Source organism: Canis aureus, unplaced genomic scaffold (assembly GCF_053574225.1).
Source record: "Canis aureus isolate CA01 unplaced genomic scaffold, VMU_Caureus_v.1.0 ptg000196l_RagTag, whole genome shotgun sequence".
NCBI classification, from domain to species: domain Eukaryota; kingdom Metazoa; phylum Chordata; class Mammalia; order Carnivora; family Canidae; genus Canis; species Canis aureus.
In genome coordinates, this window is record NW_027554474.1 from 51,205 (window position 1) to 73,444 (window position 22,240).

The window sequence follows — 22,240 nt, forward strand, 5'->3', positions numbered from 1 at the left end:
TAGCCAGTACATTCTGTTTAGTATAACATGTAGGAGTTGTACGCTGAAGGTTTGGAAACTGACTTGTAGTTTAAGCATACTTCCTTCTTTGTGCTGTCTTGGTTTCTAGATTCAGAGGAACCATGAATTGGGAAAAAAAAACCTAAAATACTCAATGGGGAGGGCATCTTTTGGTAATATTATTATTACATATGTGCTTGAATCTTAAGATATTTCTCTACTTGAAAGTTGTTTTAAGTTTCAGTTATTGATTAGACTTATAATTTTGGTTAGAGATTTTTTGATAAATTTTATCAAGATTGGAATTTTCCTTATTTTTTTGTGGAAGCAGAAGTATTTCTGAGGTTTAAATGTTTTGTGACCAAATTGGAAGAGGATGTTTTTAATATAACTGGTAATAGCAAGTAGATTTTTCTGACTATGCTGCTGGATGTAGGCCTTCTCTGTTTTCAGATAGCATTATCTATAACTTGAGCTTATTACTAACTTGTATTGTTAGCATTTTCAAAAATATGAACTGATTTAATTACTGATTGCACAGTTCATCATAAATTCAGCCGTCCCATTTAAAGCCCTAGCACAAACTACTTTAGAGACCACTAATTAGCTACTTCAGTATTCAGAAAAATCAGGCTAATAAAGCTAATATTCCTTTGCAGTTGAACCACTGTGGATAATTCAATTATTAGAACCCATGGCCCATATTTTCAAAGAATGGACCATTTGCTTTTTATATTTTTAAAATACTTTAAAATTTTTCATTTGAGTGAAACGTTAAAACTCCATATATGGACTGTTTGTTTGTTTGTTTTTTTCCAGTGTTTTGTTTGAATTGTGGTGTGGTTCTAAAGAATCCCCAAAAGCTCATAGCTCATTTGAAATCTGAGTATAGATTACTTAGAGTTGAGGCTAAATATCCTCTTTCAGTATTTGCTGGTGGTAAAACTGCAGATACTAACTGGGCTTGCAGTTTTATAACAAGATATAAGTATGTTGCTAAATTAGCTGATGTTATAGACAGGATTCTAACGTAATCTTTTTTCTTCCCCCTTCTGTCATTCCAACATCTCTTTTTTCGAACTGTGAACTAAAGTGGAAGACAAGCATTCCAGTGATGCCAGTAGTTTGCTCCCACAGAATATTTTGTCTCAAACAAGCAGACACAATGACAGAGACTACAGACTGCCAAGAGCAGAGACTCACAGTAGTTCTACGCCAGTACAGCACCCCATCAAACCAGTGGTTCATCCAACTGCTACCCCAAGCACTCTTCCTTCTAGTCCATTTACGCTACAGTCTGATCACCAGCCAAAGAAATCATTTGATGCTAATGGAGCATCTACTTTATCAAAACTGCCTACACCCACATCTTCTGTCCCTGCACAGAAAACAGAAAGAAAAGGTATGCCATTATTACTAGATGCTGCACGTTGAACTGTAGATTGAGTTTTTTTTATTATATTACAGTATCTCCATTAGCTTGAATAAGACTCTTAATTATAAATTCTTTTTAAAAGTCTTTTAAATGTTACTGCGTAGATTTAGGTCTAGAGTTAGCCATATTTAGCTTTTTCTTTTAATTTTAATTACTAAGCCTTAGCTGTTTTGCCTTTGACACTTCGAAGTCAAGTGCTTATTAATTTATAAGTTAGTAATGGTTTAAAGTCAAAGGACTGTCCCATCATATTTGTGTAAAAGTAATTTTTGTTTTTTGTGATAATTGTCATGATGGTTTAGTTGAGATATTGTCTCAATTTTCTGTTAATTAAAATTTGATATGAATAGAGACCTTTTAAAACCTGTTATTTCTGCACAACATGCAACTATTGGTTTCAGTTTGTGAATAAGAAAACTGTGTCCTGGGCCAGAGGACAAAGAGTCTTAAAGTCTGAATTAGAACTTAAATCTGAAGGGTAGAAGTTAACTTCAGAACTCCAATTGTGTTTATCCAGCTCAGTGCTGATAACCGTAGCATGTTAAAGGAGAAAAATTGTGGCTACAACTACTCAGGAGATAACATACAACAGAAGCAGAGTGATGAGATAATAAGTTTATTTGCACAGACCACTCACAATTCTAAACTTAACACATTATAATGTGTTTTAAGAAATGAAGGAAATTAAAAGACAATAGGCAAATAAATTATAGGCAGACCCATTAGCAGCCTAATTAGCAGATTAGCATGAGTAAATTCTGAGAAACTTTTAAATGTCCTGTGGGTTTAAGAGATGTTACAGGGAGCTAATGAGTCTTTAAGCTTTTAATCTATGGTTTGATTCATTATTTCACATTGATTTAATTTGCTTACAAAGGGTTCTCATAGATTTCTTTGCTGCTTGTTTTCTTTTATGCATGTTATTTGAATTTCTTCTGTAAGTACTCATTCCATATTTAAACCACGTACTTTGGGCCGCCCGGGTGGCTCAGCGGTTTAGCGCCGCCTTCGACCCAGGGTGTGATCCTGGAGACCCGGGATCGAGTCCCACGTCAGACTCCCAGCATGGAGCCTGTTTCTCCCTCTGCCTGTGTCTCTGCCTCTCTCTCTCTCTCTCTCTCTCTCTCTGTCTCTGATGAATAAATAAAATCTTTAAATAAATAAATAAATAAGCCACGTACTTTTGTCATCTGGTGCTTAATGCATCATAAACAGATCGTCCCAAATGTTGTCAGATTCCCCTAAGATAATTTGTACCAAAATCCATATGTTGAAGTCATATTTACCCTGATGCAGAATTAAATTTGTAAAGAGAATTCTTGAGGGAAATCTGAATTAATGCAGTAATTGTTAATGTGGTAGTACTTTCTAAAGGATGTTAACGGTTTTTCAATTTTTATAATTTTGATTATTTAGTCACAGAAATTCTTTTAAAAATCATTAAATCCTGTGGCCTTTTAAAAGTCTTTATCTTGGGGTGCCTGAGTGACTCAGTTAAATGCCTTTGGTTCAGGTCATGATCCCAGGGTTTTGGGATTGAGCCCTGCAACCCTCTCCCTGCTCAGCAGGGAGCCTGCATGTCCCTGTCCCTCTGCCCCTCCTCCCTACTTGTGCTCTCCCTCTGTCTCTCACACCTTTTTTTTTTTCTCTCATACCTTTTTAAAATCTCAAATAAATAGAATCTTTTTTTTAAAAAAATATCTTTATCTCATTTCTCTCTTGTTAATTTAATTCTTAGCTCTTACCTCCTTTTTGAAATTCTTTCCATCACTGGCTTCTGGAATAATGCTATTTTTCAATATTCTAGTTCTCTTCTTGCCCCCTAAATAACCAGTATTGTTCATCCTTTTACTGTTTTCTTTTTTTCTTGCTCAGTATGTTCTCTTTTGCCAGGCAGTCTTATCTACAAAAGTGACTCCCAAATCTTTATTTCTGACTCCTACCTTTTATCTGCTTTATTTCAATAAGGACTTGTTGTGTCCCAAATGCCTCCCTTTCCCCACAGCTTATTCTCAGATTCTTGGTAAGTAACTACACTGTCCTCCACTGTTTCTTGTTCTTTAGAATTTGTCCTCATCTCTGTCTACTGACCTATCAGCAGATCTTGGATTCCGCCTTCTCTATCCTTTCTCTGGTTGTCGCCACTACTATGGAAACTCCAGGCATCTCTCTTGAAAAAGCCTTCTAATAACTGTTCTGCATCCTTCCATCCACACTATTCACTGACAGTTGTTTCATTATAAAATTTAGATTGGATTGTGTTACTTCTAATACTTTTCCATTATCCACAGGATACGTCCATACTTCTTAGTGCCTGACAGTCTGCTTGCAGCCTGTTATATCCTGGGCATGTTATATCCATTCTTGTTGTGAGCTTTCGCTGAAAAAGGACATGCTCTAACATTCCATCCTGTTGAGCTCTTTAAGAGGCAGCTCCAATGCCCTTGGGTTCTCAGCGTCAGTTATGCTCTCTTAGTCTGTGTTTCCCAAACCTCTCCCTGTTATATTTATTTATTATTATAGCACCTATCATATTGTAATTTTAGTTGACTTAATTAAACTGTTTAGAGTTAGGTATTAATTACATGTTGAACTTGGTTCACCTATACTACCTTCTCCCTCCATGCTTCACCATTCCTGACAAATTTTTAAAATATCATTAAAAAATTTCTTTTAAATATTTATTTATTCATGAGAGAGCGAGAGAGGGTGGGGGGTGCACAGACACAGGCAGAGGGAGAAGCAGGCTCCATGCAGGGAGCCCGACATGGGACTCAATCCGGGGTCTCCAGGACCACGCTCTGGGCTGAATTCTGCGCTAAACCACTGAGCCACCAGGGCTGTCCAAATACCATTAAAAATTAACTGTGTACCAGGCTTGGTGCTAAGTGTTTACTACATATTTTAGTTTATTTTTTAAGACAGTATTGCAAAGATGGTGTATCTTTTAGATAAGAAGAACCTGAACATTGCCACTGTTTAAGTACATGATGTTAGAGGCAGCTTCTCCAAAATTCATGTTATTTCCATAAAACCCTAGGGTAACGAAAGACACAAATCTATATATTTTTTTTTAATTTTTATTTATTTATGATAGTCACAGAAAGAGAGAGAGAGAGAGGCAGAGACACAGTCAGAGGGAGAAGCAGGCTCCATGCACCGGGAGCCTGATGTGGGATTCGATCCCGGGTCTCCAGGATCGCGCCCTGGGCCAAAGGCAGGCGCCAAACCGCTGCGCCACCCAGGGATCCCGACACAAATCTATATTAATTTGAACCCCAGTAATTAAAAATTGGTAACAAATCCTAGATGATTCCATTTTAATACTACAAAGTATATTTGCTAATCACAAACTTTTTCTAAAACTTTTACATATGGTAATTTTAAACTTACAGGAAGAAACTTGGTTACCTTGCAGTTGACTATTGAAATAGGAAAAATTGTATAATTTTCCCAAGTATTCCTTGTGTATAAATGAAGACTACTATTTTCAAACTGTTCATTAGTTGGTCTAAATTTGTGAAGTGTCCATTAATTTGAAATATTTTTTTTCTCTCAGGCACATCCATGTTCTTTAAGTTAAGCCTTTTTATTGACTGTTATCAATATACTGATTTCCTTGTTTGAGTTTTCCTTAACAAATAATTTATATTAAAAGGCTGATGATTGGGTAATATCAGACTTTTGGACTCTTGGTTGTAAGTGCTAATAGTATGGCTAGGCTCTATCTGGGGGTGTCCATGGTAAGATGCTGTGTTAAATAATAGCAAGATCTTTGTCATTATGACCCACTGCTCTATCCCTAGTTCTGGAAAAAATAATAGACCATCAATACTTGTAGATGGATAAGTAACAGAGAATGGTAATGGTGTGTGTGTTAAGGGCTTGGAAAGCACTTGCAGTAGTTCATGGTTTAAGAAATGGATTTGGAGAAAAAGAAAAGTATTATAATTGTTGTAAACCTAAAGATTTAGATCTGTTTAATGCCAGTGTGCCTTTTGAGAAGAAGCAACTAAATTAATTAATTTAAAGGATAAATTCAAAGTCTGTGCTTGCTTGAGAGACAGAGTGTGGAAAATCTGAAGCTCTGGTTTTGTAGGAAACAATCCTGGTGTTAGGTAGGGTGAAACAAGGTCAGGCATCTTCTTTTAGATCTGTATTTGTTGTTAGGATAACATTTGAACATCTCTTGGCATATTACTTTATTGGACAACCATATAACAGAGTGATAGAGACAATGATATACTTAAACACCTAAAACTTGGTTTTTATCAGTTGGTATCCCATTAACCATTCCTCATATATATATATATGTGTATATGTATATATATATTATTTATTTATTATACAGCGCAAGAGAGAGAATATGAACTGGGGGACTAACGGGGAGAGGGAGAAAGAATCTCTAGCAGACTTCCTACAGAGCATAGTGCAGAGCCTGACAAGGAGCTTGAGCCAAAACCAGGAGTTGGAAACTGGAACCTGGATGAGAAGTCATCCAGGAGCCTCTTCAGTCCCCCATAGACTGTTCTAAATTGTATCTAACTCTACCCTTTCTTCCAGATTCATGAAATGACAAAATAGGCAGGAAACCATTGCTTTGGCCAAATAACTGCCAGAGTGAGAGGAGTTTAATGACCTTAATTAATAAGTTTCTTACTTAGTAATTTTAGAGTTATGATTTATTAGCATAAACAAACTTGAAAAGTAAGGCAAAATAACCAAAGAAGCAGACCTATTCATTGAGTAATGCTAATCTGCTGAGGGCTAGTTTGCATCTAAATCCTTAATGTGGTTACTTAATTCCGCACTCAATCTAACAGGAGGGGGGATTAGTCATTAATGTGAGGTGTGAGTCACTTGGAATAAACTTTGCTTTTGTGTCTTGATGGTATGTAGACTGAGTGAAATTTAAATGAACCTGAAGATTTCAGTATGCATTAAGGCAGTACTAGCCTTTTATAAGCTAGTGTAGTAGGTCATTAACTAACTTGAGTGGGCCATGTTCAGCCCTCGCTCCTTTGCTTTACTTTATAATAATTTTTAGGATTACTAAACTCTTCATGAAAATTAGGAAAACTGGTTACAGATGTGTTAGTGACTCAAATTTTTTTTAAGATCTTAAAAAATTTATTTGACGGAGTAAAAGAGCACAAGCAGGGGAGAAACACCCCACCAAGCAGGGAGCCTGATGCAGGGATGCAGGGCTGGATCCCAGGGCTCTGGGATCATGACCTAAGCCAAAGGCAGGCATTCAACTAACTGAGCCATGCAGGCCCCCCATGATTCAAATTTTGTTGAATAACTGAATACGTTAGTAGAAGAATTTAGTCTGTATTAGTCTGTAACTTTAAAATTATGCTAGTTAATCTAAGATGGCACTTTTAACAATGGGACGGGGGAATAGCTGTGATGAAAGAATATACTATTTATAATTTGAGGGGTGGGGAAGGGCTTTTTAAATCAAGATCCAGTATGCCTTTGCCTTTTAAAAAAAAAATGTTGATAAATTTAAACACAAGACATATCTCAAATTGGTAGAAAATACTTGCAACACGTATAGCAATATGTTAAGGATTCATTAAGAATACATCAAAATAGTAGGAAAAAAGACAATCTAATAGAAAAAATAAGCAGTAGATATGAACAAGCAGTTATAGAAGAGGAAATTAAAATTGCCAGCCTTGGCTTACAGCTATAAAAGTTAACTCAAAATGGATCAAATACCTAAAGTTAGGAGCTGAAACTCTAAAAACTCTAAGAAGGAAACGGGTGAAAATTTCTGTGACATTGGATTTGGTAGTGATTTCTTAGATGTGACACAAAAAGCACAGGCAACGAAGGAAAAAGATAAAACGGACTTCATCAGTATTAAAAGCTTTTGTGCATCAGAGGGCACTCTAGAGTCAAAAGGCAACCCATACAGTAGGAGGAAATAAATTGTAAATCCTATATCCAGTAAAGGATTAATATCTAGAATATATGAAATCCTATAACTGAGCAATTAAATGAAACAAGCTAGCTCAAAAATGGGCAAAGGACTTGAATAGACGTGTTCTCCAAGGCCAGCCAGTAAGCACACAAGGCATTCAGCATCAGGGAAAGCAATCAAAACTACAGTAAAAAAAACATTTCACACCCATAGGATGATTATTATGAAAACAAACAGCAATGAAAATAAATGTTTTTGAGGATGTGGGAAAAATTAGACCTCTTTTTTTTATTTTTATTTTTTAAGACCGCTTGTACATTGCTTCTAGGAATGCAAAATGATGCAGCTCCTGTGGAATACAGTTTAGCAGTTCCTCAAAAAATGAAACCTAGAATTACCATAGGATCAAACCATTCTGTGCTTGGATATATAACCAGAAGAATTGAAAGCCAGGGAATCAAACCGGTGGTTATACACTGATATTTGTACCATTGTTATTTAAAATAGCCAAAAGATGGAAATGGTTCAGGTGTCCATCAGCTGTTACAGGTTTTAAAAAAATATATATTAGCTAGACATACAGCCTTAAAAAGGAAGGAAATTCTGACGCATGCTGCTGTGACATAGATGAAATTGAAGACCTTATGCTGAAAGGAGGTAGTATAGTGGCTACTAAGGAGTGGGATGATGAGCCCTTGTTTAATTGGTGACAGAATTTCTGTTTGGAGAGATGAAAAGGTTTTGGAGATGGATAGTGCTATGTGATGTTTGCACAACAGTTTGTAAATACTTAATGGCCCTGAGTTGTAAACCTAGAAGTAGTTAAAGTAGTAAGTTTTATGTTATATATATTTTAGCAGGCTAAAAAATTTCAAGAGAAAGATTATCAGTGCATATTGGAAATTAAGATTAAAATAAGATTTTTCACCTTTAAGATTAGTGACAGTTAACAGCTGGATGTGGGGAAGCACAATTGGTGGGAATGTGTATGTCGGTTATTAGAGGAATCCCTTTAATAAAATCTGTTAAAAGTTTCAATACGGGGATGCTTGGGTGGCTCATGGTTGGGCACCTGCTTTGGCTCAGATCGTGACCCCGGGATCTGGGATCGAGTCCCACATCAGGCTCCCTGCGAGGAGCCTGCTTCTCCCTCTGCCTGTGTCTCTGCCTCTCTTTCTGTGTCTCTCATGAATAAATTTCAGAGTATGTTTATCCTTTACATGTATAGCATAAAGATTTCCTCAGTTGAATAAAAAAGCAAGGTGCAAAAATATATCTTAACATATTTTACATCACCATATTTCTGTACGTTTGTAAAATGCAAAGAAAAGGTTCTGGGTGGTGGATATGTGATTTAACATATTCATGAATTATCAAATTAAAAATAAGTGAAAATCACAGATTATATACCAGGTTACTGCCACCTAGATACCTTATTATTACATTTTTTTCCTACTACTTTTGAATACTTTGTTTCCTTTGTAACTTCCCCATGTTGTAATCTTCAGTGTAACACCATTACTACAAAACAGAACAAAACAAACTGCCCTTCTTGCAACAGTAGTTTGAGCTTTGTTCACATGTTCCCCTGAATATTATTACAGCAACTCTCCAAGCATCAGAGGAAATTAATGATTAGAAATGTAGTATGGTACCTTTTACCCTTTTTAAGTGCAGTGTCTTTAGATCTTATTGTAGATCTAGAAGGAATTCTTTGGCGTGCCAGAAAAATGTAGGTCAAAAATAGATTTTGACTTTGGTTTATGCTCTTGGATATTTTGGATGGGGGCCTAGATTTAGAAGAGGTGAATATTAACTTTAAACCATAAAAGAATTAGGGTATAGTAACAGATTTTTAGGTGACTCTGAAGTTTAGTCTTTAGTAGATTATGGCCCCTACTGGTAAGCATTGGAAATGTAAGTGAATAATTCATACAAGTATAAGGGGAAAGAAAAATTTTGTCAAAGCATATATACCAAAAATGAGAGGATAAAATTTTAAAGTTTATAGTAAAGAGTTGGTTAGAGATCTGTAAGTCTTAGAAATAATCATAAGGGAAAGTGACTTAGTTTAAGTTTAAAATAGGTGTGTAAGAGATTGAAAAAAATGCTCAAAGGAACCTAGATTTGCTTGGGGAGAGTTTACATTTAAGGAATGAGACTGGAGGATGATATTCTTTAAAAGTGGAAGAGCCTATAGAAATGGCTTTGTAATGCAAAAAGTGTTCTTTTACCTACATTTACTTCTTGGTCTTTATTTTGAAAGACCCAAGTTTTTATTTGTTTAGTTTGATAAAAATATATATTTGATGACATTACTGTTTATTCCAAATAGTTCCATTTCCTCTCTGTGTTTTTTAAAAAGAAAGGTTGAGTATTTTATAGGGTTATTTAAAATAAGCTTAAATAAGTTAAATTTATCTCTAAGACTACATATAGTTCCTTACTTTTATGAAAGTAGCATAAAGCTGTAATTGTCAGTTATTTAGGATGGAGATCTTAGACTTTCCTCCGTATTATCATAAATTCTATACTTAGAGATTAGAGGGAGAATGCATGTACGTGGACCTGGGCCTTTACTGCAGGATCAGGTACCCATTCAACAAGTACATGTTGATGCCATCTTGGTGTCATGTCCTCTCGTACCAGGGCTATAGAGATAAATACAACAAAATCCCCCTACTGAAGTTGTTAAAGTTCTGCAAGAAAGGAAAGACAATAAACTATATAATAGAAGATACTGGGTAACGTTAATAGATCTCTTTTAGGGCATTCAAAACACAGGAGAGGTACCCAACCAATACCTTTCTTTAGTAATATTTTAAGACTACCTTACAGAGTAGTATTTTATATCTATATTATTAAACTCAGTACATTGTTCTCAGTTATATATATAGATTGAGGAAAGTAATATGTAAAATGTTTAACATGTAACATGTTTTGGAAGGGCATTTGTATGGATGTGTCTTTATAGGGAGACAAGGTGAGTGGAGCTATTATTAAAATAGTGTGGAAATACTTATATATGTGAAGAGTCTAAAAAACCAAAACCAAGTGTATAGATACAGAGCACACAGCTTGGTGGTTGCTGGGACGAAATAAGTGAAGGAAGTCAGAAGATACAAACTTCCAGTTATAAAGCAATGGGGACATAATGTGCATAATAATACTATTGTATATTTTCAACTAAGTCTTGAAAGTTCTCATAGCAAGAAAAATAATTTTGTAACTGTTTGGAGATCATTTTGCAGTATATATAGATAAGAATGTTGAACACCTGACACTACTAGAATGTTGTATGTCTGTTATACCTCAATGGAAAAAATAGGAGACCTACCTGGGAAAAATGATTTAGCTTTTCTGTCTTGCATCTTATCCTTAATTCCACTCACTCCTGTACCTTTGTGCTATGCTGCTTTGTTTTGGTTTTGTTTCCTTTGGTTTTTAAGGTGAAAAGCAACCTTGAAAGCTCTAACCTGTTTTTTCAGAATCAACTAGGGTGTCAGAATCACCTATAGAATTCTTACAACTTCAACATATGCCTGGGCCTCCCCAGGTTCATTAGAGTGGAGCCCAGGTATCTGTTTTGTTTTGTTTTGTTTTTAGCTTTATAGATAATTCTGATAAGCTTTCTGCTGAAAACTGATACTCAAACCTTTTAATAGAAAAATTCTGGCCTTTAAAGATGTTGCCTGTTCAAGGGTCTCCTAGATATTAAGCAGGATCACCTGGTTTCCATACTACTCTTCAGTGATCTTTGACAGAACTTCAAAAGAAATTTATCTTAGAGTAAACAAACTTACTAAAACTAAGAGTTAAGGATATTTAGTTTTTGTTACTTTATTTCTTTATGGTAATATGTATAGTTTTCTTTTCTGGGGTGTTTCCTTTTTTTGGATTAAAGGGCAGCACTCAAGAGTTTTTTAAGCTGTGCTTATTTTAAAAATGTGTGGATAGATTGAGCAGCATCAGAATACGTTAAAAAACAGAAGAAAGCCACAATAAAAGTAACAAAAGAGTAAGGATCATTTCAGAGGTATGTAAGCACTAATTTGATGGTTCATGCAGAAAGTAAAAATGCAGAACTTGTTTTCATTTTAAACATTAATCAGGAATGCCCCTAAGCTGACCCTTAAGGAGTATGATCTGGAGAAAACTGTCATCATAAAATGTAAGAACTGACAGGTTTTCAAAGGGGAAATTTTATTTCTTTCAAGTTTCTGTATACTTGTATATGAATCCAGAGCAACAAAATTGAACGTGATAGGCAATCTGCTAAACTGAATAACCCTCTTTAAAATGTGTGCTTTACAAAAATTCAGATGTTACACTTTTATCAATTTTGATCATAGTTGATCAACATAGCCATGAAATATATTTTAAAGCAGCTGTGAAGTCCATACTTCAGAGAGCTATTGCCCCTAATTCTTTTGACTATTATAGTAGTGGTATAAAAAGGCTGATAGAGGAGTCCTTTTTCAGTAAGTTTACTAGTAATTCCCAGCTTCTGTGGGGACATGAAGATTAATAAATGTTTAGTTCTTAGAATTGGAAATGAGGATTTGCAGTTACTAGGTAGCAGTGTAATATTCAGATGCAGTATTCCTGCAACTTTTATACATCATATAATAGTCTTAATTTGGGATATATATATATATATATATATATATATACAAACTTGAAAATCTTCAAGAAATAGGTGTGTATGGAAAATTAAAGATTTTTAGCAAATCTTCATATTTAGGCCAGTATTGTAAGCATATGCATGAACATCTTGATTAGTTGTTTTAATATTTTTATCCAGAGGTCCTCTGTTCCTCTTTTTTTCTTTCTTTAAAGTTATTATATTAGTAATATTCCATGGTATGAAAATACAGTGTTCATCTTTCTGTTGGTGAACATTTAGTTTGTTTCTAGTTTTGTGCTAAAATAGAAACAAGCATTGTATTATTATAAAAATTGTAAAGCCATTCCGGTTTCTTCTGGGAAATGTCTTTATTTCATCTTTTGTTCATTTTTCTTTCGTGTAGTTTGTCTTTTCTGATTATAGGAGTTCCTTAGAATACTTATCTGTGCTTTGAATGTAATTGGTTTGCTTTTTGTAGTTTTCTGCGTCTAGATGTCAAAGATACCTTCTTGTTTTCATCTTCTAGTTCTAAAGACACATAACTGAAGTTTAATCGACCTTATATTGGTTTTCTTTCAATTGTGAGTTTTTATACTGGCAAGACACATTTCACTAGCTGTGTTCTTTTTTTTTTTTTTCATGAACTTCATGGCCGTACTAGCCCTTACCTTTTTCTTTTTTTTTTTTTTTAATTTTTATTTATTTATGATAGTTACAGAGAGAGAGAGAGAGGCAGAGACACAGGCAGAGGGAGAAGCAGGCTCCATGCACCGGGAGCCCGACGTGGGATTCGATCCCGGGTCTCCAGGATCGCGCCCTGGGCCAAAGGCAGGCGCCAAACCGCTGCGCCACCCAGGGATCCCTACCTTTTTCAAATAAGTTAATAGAATCAACTTCTCAAATACTGCCAAAAATGCTTTTGGAGTTTTGATTGCGATTGCATTGACTCTATATATGTAATTTGCAATGATAGCTTTCAGATAATGACCATTTTCCGTGCATGTTTTATTTATTTATTTATTTTTGGTTTATTTAAAATACTGAATATATGTATTGTGGATGGGTTGCTATTAAAAAAGCATCATTTCTAGTGCTAATAAGTTTTAAATGTGACAAATAGATATATTTATAGAAGGAAAGTATGTAATCTGGAAACTCAATTGTTAAGTATGAAAGTTCAAAGTTGGAGTTTCATTCTTCTGATCTGTAGCCTATATTGGAGGTGCTCGCCATGGTGTTAAATCCTGATTTGTTTTCTGGTCATTGTCATGTTTTGGAGGGCTGTTACTGTGGTCATAAACATTTTCACCTTAAATTAAGTCCAGGAGAATTGTATTGTACCTTTATCTTAATAGAAGCTTATTTGAACGTGTAGTTAATACATAACTAACTGTGTTTGAAACAGCATTACCAGTAAACAGAACATGAGACTTTTAGAATCAGACATGAATATAGCAGAATCACTGCTTTACCAAGTTTTGTGATTTCAAGCAAGTTACATAATCTTTCTTGTTTAGTTTTCTCACCTGTGAAATCGGGATATAAAAATACTTAACCCTATTATTCTAAGTAGGTAGATCTTTACTGAGCCCCCTCCCTGTGTCACCTTGGGAAGATGGAATGAAATTACTTGAGTTGGGTGTTTGGCACATGAAAGTTGCTCTTTCGATGTTGGTTCTAGTTTTCTCCAAGTAGTTTTTTTTCAGCCTTGTTATCTCCTTTTTACTTAGAGTCTACACCAGGAGACAAATCTGTATCACATTCTTGCACAACTCCTTCCACATCCTCTGCCTCTGGACTGAATCCCACATCTGCACCTCCAACATCTGCGTCAGCAATCCCTGTTTCTCCTGTTCCACAGTCACCGATACCTCCATTACTTCAGGACCCCAACCTTCTCAGACAGCTGCTTCCTGCTTTGCAAGCCACACTGCAACTTAATAATTCTAATGTGGACATATCCAAAATAAATGAAGGTAAATTGGTAACAGTTTTATTATTATTATTTGCTTCGTGTCGTTAGTAAATTCCCCAATTTAGGAGTGGTCTTTTGTTTCATTTTGAAATTCACATTTGAGCGTCATTCTTTGAAATTCATATCGTAACCTCATGGTTGTTGAAAGCCTTTGGTATTGTAATTGAGTTAGTAGTACTTGGATTTTTCCTGTATATTTTTCTTTTTTTTTTCTCTCTGTATATTTTTCAAGACTTGCTGTGTACGGTATTTACCGGAGATAAAGCTATTCTGTCTGCTTAATGTGTATAATAAATCTCTTTTTTTTTAATTAAAATTAAATTTTTTTAATTTCTAAAAACTGATATAAAAACACTTAAATTCTAGCATATTGTTAATTCCAACTTTGCTTTTCAGTATGCTGTTTAGCTAGCAACATCAAAGAAGTCTGAATAAAAGTGGATATAGTTTTAATTGACAAGCTATTCAAATTCAAACAGTCTTAAGAGCATTTTAAAATTTTCTGTTTAGAATAGTCCATTTCAGTATGTGTACATTGTTACATAATATATTTAACAGTAGTGCTAAATGGTTAAGTTCTTCCTTTATCTTAAAAATGGAGCTATTTCACGCTAGTTGGTCAATAATTTTGTTCTTACTGTACTTTCTTGCATTTTGATTTTATTCTCTTAAGATAACTGTGCCATTCTATTTGATAGGTACATGTTTTACTAGGGAAAGTAGGACTTTAAGCAGTTTGAAGAGATGATAGCATAAGAAAATGTCAATAATAAAGGATCTTGTGCTTTGAAAATAAATGATGTTCCTAAATTACCTAGCTTCTTTTATTTAATGTCTGTTCTTTAAAAGATTGTTGGAGTGGGTATTAATGTAGGGTTTTATTTTATTTTATTTTTAAAGATTTTATTTATTTACTCATGAGAGGCACAGAGAGAAAGAGAGGCAAAGACACAGGCAGATGGAGAAGCAGGCTCCATGCAGGGAGCCTGACATGGGACTCGATCCCGGGTCTCCAGGATCATGCCCTGGGCTGAAGGCAGGCACTAAACCGCTGAGCCACCTGGGCTGCCCTAATGTAGGGTTTTAATGGTCACCTTGTTTAGTAAAGCATTCACATGAAATAACTACCCTTTATCTTTTTAATTTCAGGTAACCTACAAAAGCCCTTTAGCTATTAATGAATAGATTTCTGGTATAATCAGAATTTCCAGGGAACACTCTTTACTGTTTTTAAAAAGTCTCCGGAGTTTCTTAAATTGAACACAAATTTTAATGCAAAGGAAAACTACTGTTTTCCTTTACAAAAAAAAACCATTAAATTTCTTCTACCTCTGATCATTTCCTATCTCTGGACCCATTTTATTACCATCTTACAGATTTTTATTTTGAGAGTTCTAGTTTGAAACACTGCAGTTTCTTTGGGGTTTTTTTAGTTTTCAAGTTGTTACTAATACCATACTGTGCCACTATGTTTTTATTTTAATTTAAGATATGTGTTTAGTTCTTACAGCAGCTGTGACACAAGCCTCATTGCAGTCTATAATTCATAAGTTTCTTACTGCTGGACCATCTGCTTTCAACATAACTTCTTTGATTTCTCAAGCTGCTCAGCTCTCTACACAAGGTATTCATTTTCTTAGGTATTGTGAGAATTGTATATTAATTTGGAGCAGGGGGTTCATGGTAAAACTTTTTGGTTTCTGAAGAGACTAGCTATAACAATTTGATGTTTGTTTTACAGGATCCTGTAATTTGTTTTTACTTTTATTTATTTATTTATTTGAGAGAATGTACATGAGGGCGGGGAGAAACAGACTTTCTGCTGAGCAGGGAGCCCAATGTGGGACTCAATCCTGGGACCCTGAGACCATGACCTGAGCAGAAGGCAGATGCCCAATCTATTGAGCCACTCAAACACCCCTGATGTTTGATGATTTTTTTTTCTAACACTAGTATATACAGTATTTTTTTTTCCAGATGAGGCAAACATTGACATTTATCTTCCAGTATTGCCATTAAATCTGTAATACATATTTAATTCAGACTTTAAGTTGTCAATGTACTCTAAAGCTGAGTGTAAACTGATATAAAGCTGAGTGTAAACTGATAGGTCCTCAATTTTTATGAAACATTGAATATATTTTAAGTGTTGGTTTGGTTCACATTTGATGTTTAATGATTTTTGACTGACCACAGGATACAGAAATGCTCAAGTCCTGTCTTAAATTACCTATTTCTCTTCTCCATGAAACATCCAATGGAAAGAGGCATATATAGGAACAAAGAAGAAATGAATTGGTCACTTTGACTTGTCCCCCTGCCCCAATTCTGAAAACTAATAAACTGAGCAGAAACACTTATTCTGAAATTGAAATATAATAGTGCAAAGACTTAACTCTCTGGTTATCCTCATGAGGCAGGAGATAAAGGGGTATAACCAGGCCTAAATATAGAATAAGAAAGAACAAATAAGAATGGTGAGGATGCCTTCCATGTGAGAATAGTTCAGGCTTACCTTCTTGCTTCAGCCTAAAAAAACAGGTTGGAGGAGGCATACATTGGATGTGCTTCTCTAATTCACAGCTCGTTTTTAGTCCGTGACTCCAGTGAGTATTTCAGATTCTGACTTTAAACAGTTAAGTGTTCTGTCTGGTGTTCAGGGGGCATGTAGAGGGATGGAAAGACCTCTACATATATATTACGGAAGTTTTGGTTTATTTGGAATTAATTAATTGCTTTACTTTTTCACAGCTCAGCCATCTAATCAGTCTCCAATGTCTTTAACTTCTGATGCATCATCCCCAAGATCGTATGTGTCTCCAAGAATAAGCATACCTCAGACTAACACAGTCCCTATCAAACCTTTGATTAGTACTCCTCCTGTTTCATCACAGCCAAAGGTATGTTGCTTTTGAGGGAAATTTGGAAAAGAAAGCACGAAAGCACTCACTTCTGGAAAAACAAGTTTAATGTTTTAGACTCTCTATTGTAGGAAAAGCCCTCTTTGAGAACGTGTAGTAGTGGTGGAGTGAATGATGGGTCAGCTTAGATGCAGGTTAGTCTCAGTAAATTGAGGACTCTAGAGGGAGTTGCATCTATGCTACTTTTAAACATTTTTTTAATTAAAAAATTATATTTATTTATTTACAGAGAGGGCATGGGGGGGGAGGGCAGAGGGAGAAGCAGACCCCTTGCTGAGCTGGGAGCTCACTGGCGGCTTGATCCTAGTACCGGGAAGTCAGACACATAACTGACTGAGCCACCTAGGCACCCCCATCATATGTGTTACTTTTATACGCTGATTGTTTTCTCTTACTGGCTGAGATTTGTGACCTGGAGGAAGAGTGGGATAAAGAAGGATAAAATAATTGTCTTAATATTTGTAGAGTTTTTTAACTTTTTAAAAGATATAACCTGTTTTCCAGTGGCTTTCCTCCCATACTTTTATTTTAGAAATGAATCCATTTCTGTGCTAAGAGCTTAATAGTATTATATTTAACTTCACATCATGAGAATCAACTACTATTTGCTTCATTTAATAGATAAGAGAATTAAGCCTTCAGTTAAATCCAGTTTTTGTGGTGGAATCAGAATTTAAGGCCTAGGTCTTTCTGAACACAGAATCCATTTTACTAAGCTTATACTACCTGTGTTTCTCCAAGCAAAAGTTTGCATGAATGGCTCCTCAGAGACAGTTAGAAAATTGCTGGTCTCTTCTTATTGGAATATAAACCAGACCTTAACAACACTGCCTTCAGATTTTATACTATATCATTTGAGTCTTGCCCAAATTTTTTTTTTTTAAGATTTTATTTATTCGTGAGAGACACAGAGAAAGGCAGAAACACAGGCAGAGGGACAAGCAGGCTCCATGCAGGGAGCCCGATGTGGGACTTGATCCCAGTACTCTGGGATCACACCCTAGGTGGAAGGCAGACGCTTACCTGCTGAGCTACCCAGGTATCCCTTACCCAAAATTTCTTAAGCAAATCTTAGTCATACTCATTCTTTGCTTTGTAGTCCTATTACCAGCAAAACATTAAAAGATTTGGAAGTTGGTATATGCACAAATTGCAGTTTTTTTTCTTAATGGTAAATTTAAGAAATTCTTTTTAGTTAAAAAGTAGGCTATTTCAATCCTTCATGCTGAAGATTTTTTTTTTAAGAAGGAACTTTTTTTTTTTAAGAATTTATTTATTTATTCATGAGAGACACAGAGAGAGAGAGAGAGAGAGAGAGGCAGGCAGAGAGAGAAGCAGGATCCATGTAGGGAGCCCGACGTGGGACTCGATCCTGGGACTCCAGAACCAGGCCCTGGGCCAAAGGCAGGTGCCAAACTGCTGAGCCACCCAGGAATCCCCTGAAGATTTTTTTTTTTTTAAGATTTTATTTTATTTTATTTTATTTTAATTTTTTATTTATTTATGATAGTCACACAGAGAGAGAGGCAGAGACGTAGGCAGAGGGAGAAGCAGGCTCCATGCACCAGGAGCCCGACGTGGGATTCGATCCGGGGTCTCCAGGATCACGCCCTGGGCCAAAGGCAGGCGCTAAACCACTGCGCCACCCAGGGATCCCTAAGATTTTATTTTTAAGCAGTCTCTACGCTTATCGTGGGGCTCGAACTCACAACCCTGAGATCCAAGAGTTGAATGCTCTACCTACTAAGCCAACCAGGGGTCTTGCCAAAATTTTATATTGAAATAAAGTTAAGGCTTAAAGCTTTAGGCTTTTTCACAGAAGCCTAAAAATAAAAACGTATTGAAAGATAACTTGAAATTGATGCTAGGACAGCTTTTAGGTCTTCCTTAGCTTATCCCTTCCCTATTTAAGTCATTTATCTAAACTCATTTTAGGGTCAGTCTGGATTGATACATTTAACTCAAAATTTAAAAAGAAATTAGTCTATTCTGCAATTTCATACTGTTTGCACTTTGTGAGAGAAGGAAAAAATTGTTTCAACAAAGGAGATCTTCTTAGAGCTTAAAACTCGTCAGGGTGTAGTATCTTAGGAGTACAATAAATAATGACTAAAAGTGATTGTAAAGTTTTACAATCAGTTATAAGATTAGCATTTCAAATCCCTTATGTATATGGGCATCAATTTTTTTTTTTAATTTTATTTATGATAGTCATACAGAGAGAGAGAGAGAGAGGCAGAGACATAGGCAGAGGGAGAAGCAGGCTCCATGCACCGGGAGCCTGACGCGGGATTCGATCCCGGGTCTCCAGGATCACGCCCTGGGCCAAAGGCAGGCGCCAAACCGCTGCGCCACCCAGGGATCCCCATCAAATTTTTTTTTAAGTGGGAATTCAGTATTAAGTAGACCTTATAAAAATGCTTATAAAAATGATTTTTATGTAGCCAGGCTATCCAGATTTGTTTGGGGGAATATTAAAAAAAAAAAAAAAAAAAGGAAGAAAGAAGAAAAAAACAAAACTATTATTGGAGGATGTGACTTAATCACAAATGGCTGTCTGCCTTCGTGCCTTAATTCGGGGCTTGTGTTTAAAAGTACTTGTTTTCTTTTTCTGTGGCATGTAAGTATGTGTAGTGTACATATCCTCACTGACAATCATGGTCCTCTTGTTCCACCTCTGTAGGGTAACATGTCTTTGAAGACCACTCCAGTGTTGACTCATTCACTGGTAGACCAATCTATACGCTCTGCATATGTGGTTTAAATTTGAGCAGCTGTATTTGTATGATATAGTAACATTAATTTTTACTGATATAAAAATAACTGAATCAGAGGAGCTATCTTAGTGTATTAGAAAGAAAACTGGGCTCAACATTAGAGAACTAGTTTGTGTTCTTCTGCTTTACAAAAAGTAATCTTAAAGTCTTCTGGGCCATTTTATGAAGAAATTCTATGTTAGTCTCAAAATGAACGTGGCTCTTCTAACTGTGAACTTTGGGAAATTAATCTGACTGCAATTCTTGAAGTCTCTAGATTTTTCAGAGTTTAAGACTATCCAACTAGATTTGGAGGGGTGTGTGGATTTGGGGACCTGGATGACCATGATTTACACAATTAAATATGTCTATATCACTAATAATTATGAAACAATTAGGGGACAGCTCATGTTATCTTAAAAATTACTAAAGAATAGAAATAAGAGACTTCACATTGATAGTACTTTTGGTTTTATGTACTTTCCATGGTATTTATGTATATAATAGAAGCCTGTCTCACCAGATTTTGACATTTCAGGTTAGTACTCCAGTAGTTAAGCAAGGACCGGTTTCACAATCGGCCACACAGCAGCCTGTAACTGCTGACAAACAGCAAGGTCATGAACCTGTCTCTCCTCGAAGTCTTCAGCGCTCAAAGTAAGTTCATGTGTGTTGAAACATTTTTTCATTAATGTTGCATGCTGCATTGTTTGAATATTATAAAAATATATGTATAATAGAACTTGATCTTGTAAGAATCCATGGTTAGCCTAAGTTTTATGTATTATAAGATTTACAAAGGCAAATCTTACTCCAAGTAGGTTGTTGTCTCTAGTAATGAAGCCAGCTTATTTTTTGAAGAAAGTCATTCTTCAGATTTTACTTAATAGAATATGATAGGAGTAACAATATGTCATACTTGTACAAAGAGGGCACCTGATTTTATAATACTTGTTGGAAATGACATCATTTTTTAACCTCCTCATAGCAGTTTTAGATATGAGTGTATTGCTGAATCCAAAAATGGGAAATACTATTTCTCAACTGGTATGTGTCAGGTTTTCCTAAGAGCTTCAATTTTGACCCCTGTGTGGAGTGCTTGTCAGATAGGGCTGTATTGTGTTACATGTTTCTTTGTTAATTAACAAATACAACTTTAAATGATTTTCATTTGATTGATTTTCCTATTTTGATTTCTTGCTATGAGGTAGCAAAATAATTCAACTATTGTTTTTATTGTTGTTTTCTAAACAAGCATTTCAGAACTTTTACATCCAAATGAGAGTTGTTCCCTTCAAAATAATCACCTTGGGAAGCTGTCTACTTACTCCAGCAATGTTGCCATTGCTCAGAACATTTTTGGGAAATACTTCTTTTAAATTGTCTTTAGAGGCTGCAGTATTATTTTAAATATCCTCAGTGATGAAAACTCTTCATCCTTTGGGAGATTTAGTTTTTGGAAATAACTGAAATTCATTCAGAGCCAAGTCTGGTGAAGCAGGTAGGAAATCAACTTGGGTGATTAAAGTTTTGGTTCTTACCACCATATCCCCAAACCCTAGCCAAACCATACAGTTTTAAAAGAAGATAACTTATCTCAGAGTGTTATTTTGGGTCTTATTTTGCCACTAAACTCATTTGTTGCTGTCCAATAAAATGCCTGTATTTTGCTTCACATTATCTACCCTCTGATTCAGTATTTTGTTCTGACACTAAACAAAGGCAATAGATTTTTTCCCCCTCTTTATCTACATGTACTTAAGATGCAATACTCAGTTGTGCCTTATATCTACAACTGTTAAAATATGACCATTTCTTAGTTACATTCTGAGTAGTGTTTCTGGTATACAAAATCACAGGTTCTGCTGTCAAATTTGAAGAGCACTATTAGTTTAAATTTAACTGACATTACTGTTCTTAGAAGGGCCCTTTTTCCTCCCAAAAGTGTGTTTAAGGAGTACATGATATATAACTACACTTTGGATTTTAAATTCTATGTATTTGATGTTAAAATAACAGATTTTTCTTAGGAATTTGGATATCTTTAATTTAATAGAAGATATTGACAATTTTTAGGTATCTCCTTTTAAAAATATACTATACATTCAATTCTTTTTTCTCTTCCAGTAGCCAGAGAAGTCCATCGCCTGGTCCAAATCATACTTCTAGTAGTAATGCATCAAACGCAACAGTTGTACCACAGAATTCATCTGCCCGACCTACATGTTCATTAACACCTACGCTAGCAGCACACTTCAATGAAAATCTCATAAAACATGTTCAAGGATGGCCTGCAGATCATGCAGAGAAGCAAGTATGTTACATGATTCATAGCAGATGTTTTACCTTTGGATGAATGACAAAATATAATTTCTTCTAGAAAATCTAATCTAGATCACTGAATTTAAGCTACATTTAAAGTAATGTCTAATTAGATTGTCTATAGTCAGTGCATTAAATTAAATATTTGGTAAGCACTTATTTTAGGGCATTTATGAGATAACTTTTTATGGTTTCACATAAAATATTTTAATATACTCAGCATTTAGCACTGTGCTGAGTGCTTTATTTTCTCCACTTCTCAAAACTGTTAA

At 35.3% G+C, this 22,240-nt stretch overlaps 2 protein-coding genes across 6 annotated transcripts in view; one reads left to right on the forward strand and one right to left on the reverse strand.

The window, feature by feature from the left end:
- The window catches only part of LOC144309719 (WW domain-containing adapter protein with coiled-coil-like), a 28,633-nt gene that overhangs the window by 3,997 nt on the left and 2,396 nt on the right, over positions 1 to 22,240 (forward strand). Inside the window, exons 3-8 of the mRNA XM_077890820.1 lie at positions 1,094 to 1,402; positions 13,725 to 13,970; positions 15,471 to 15,593; positions 16,721 to 16,869; positions 20,185 to 20,303; positions 21,774 to 21,960. Coding sequence (XP_077746946.1) covers positions 1,094 to 1,402; positions 13,725 to 13,970; positions 15,471 to 15,593; positions 16,721 to 16,869; positions 20,185 to 20,303; positions 21,774 to 21,960 — 1,133 coding nt within the window. The remainder of the gene's footprint in view (positions 1 to 1,093; positions 1,403 to 13,724; positions 13,971 to 15,470; positions 15,594 to 16,720; positions 16,870 to 20,184; positions 20,304 to 21,773; positions 21,961 to 22,240) is intronic.
- The window catches only part of LOC144309720 (homeobox protein Mohawk-like), a 67,948-nt gene continuing 62,820 nt past the window's right edge, over positions 17,113 to 22,240 (reverse strand). For 4 of the 5 annotated variants that reach the window (XM_077890824.1, XM_077890825.1, XM_077890822.1 and 1 more), the window contains one exon: positions 17,138 to 17,302. In XM_077890824.1, coding sequence (XP_077746950.1) covers positions 17,282 to 17,302 — 21 coding nt within the window. In that variant the 3' untranslated portion in view covers positions 17,138 to 17,281. Of the gene's footprint in view, positions 17,303 to 22,240 lie in introns of all 5 variants that reach the window. The other variant, XM_077890828.1, reaches the window with a different exon arrangement.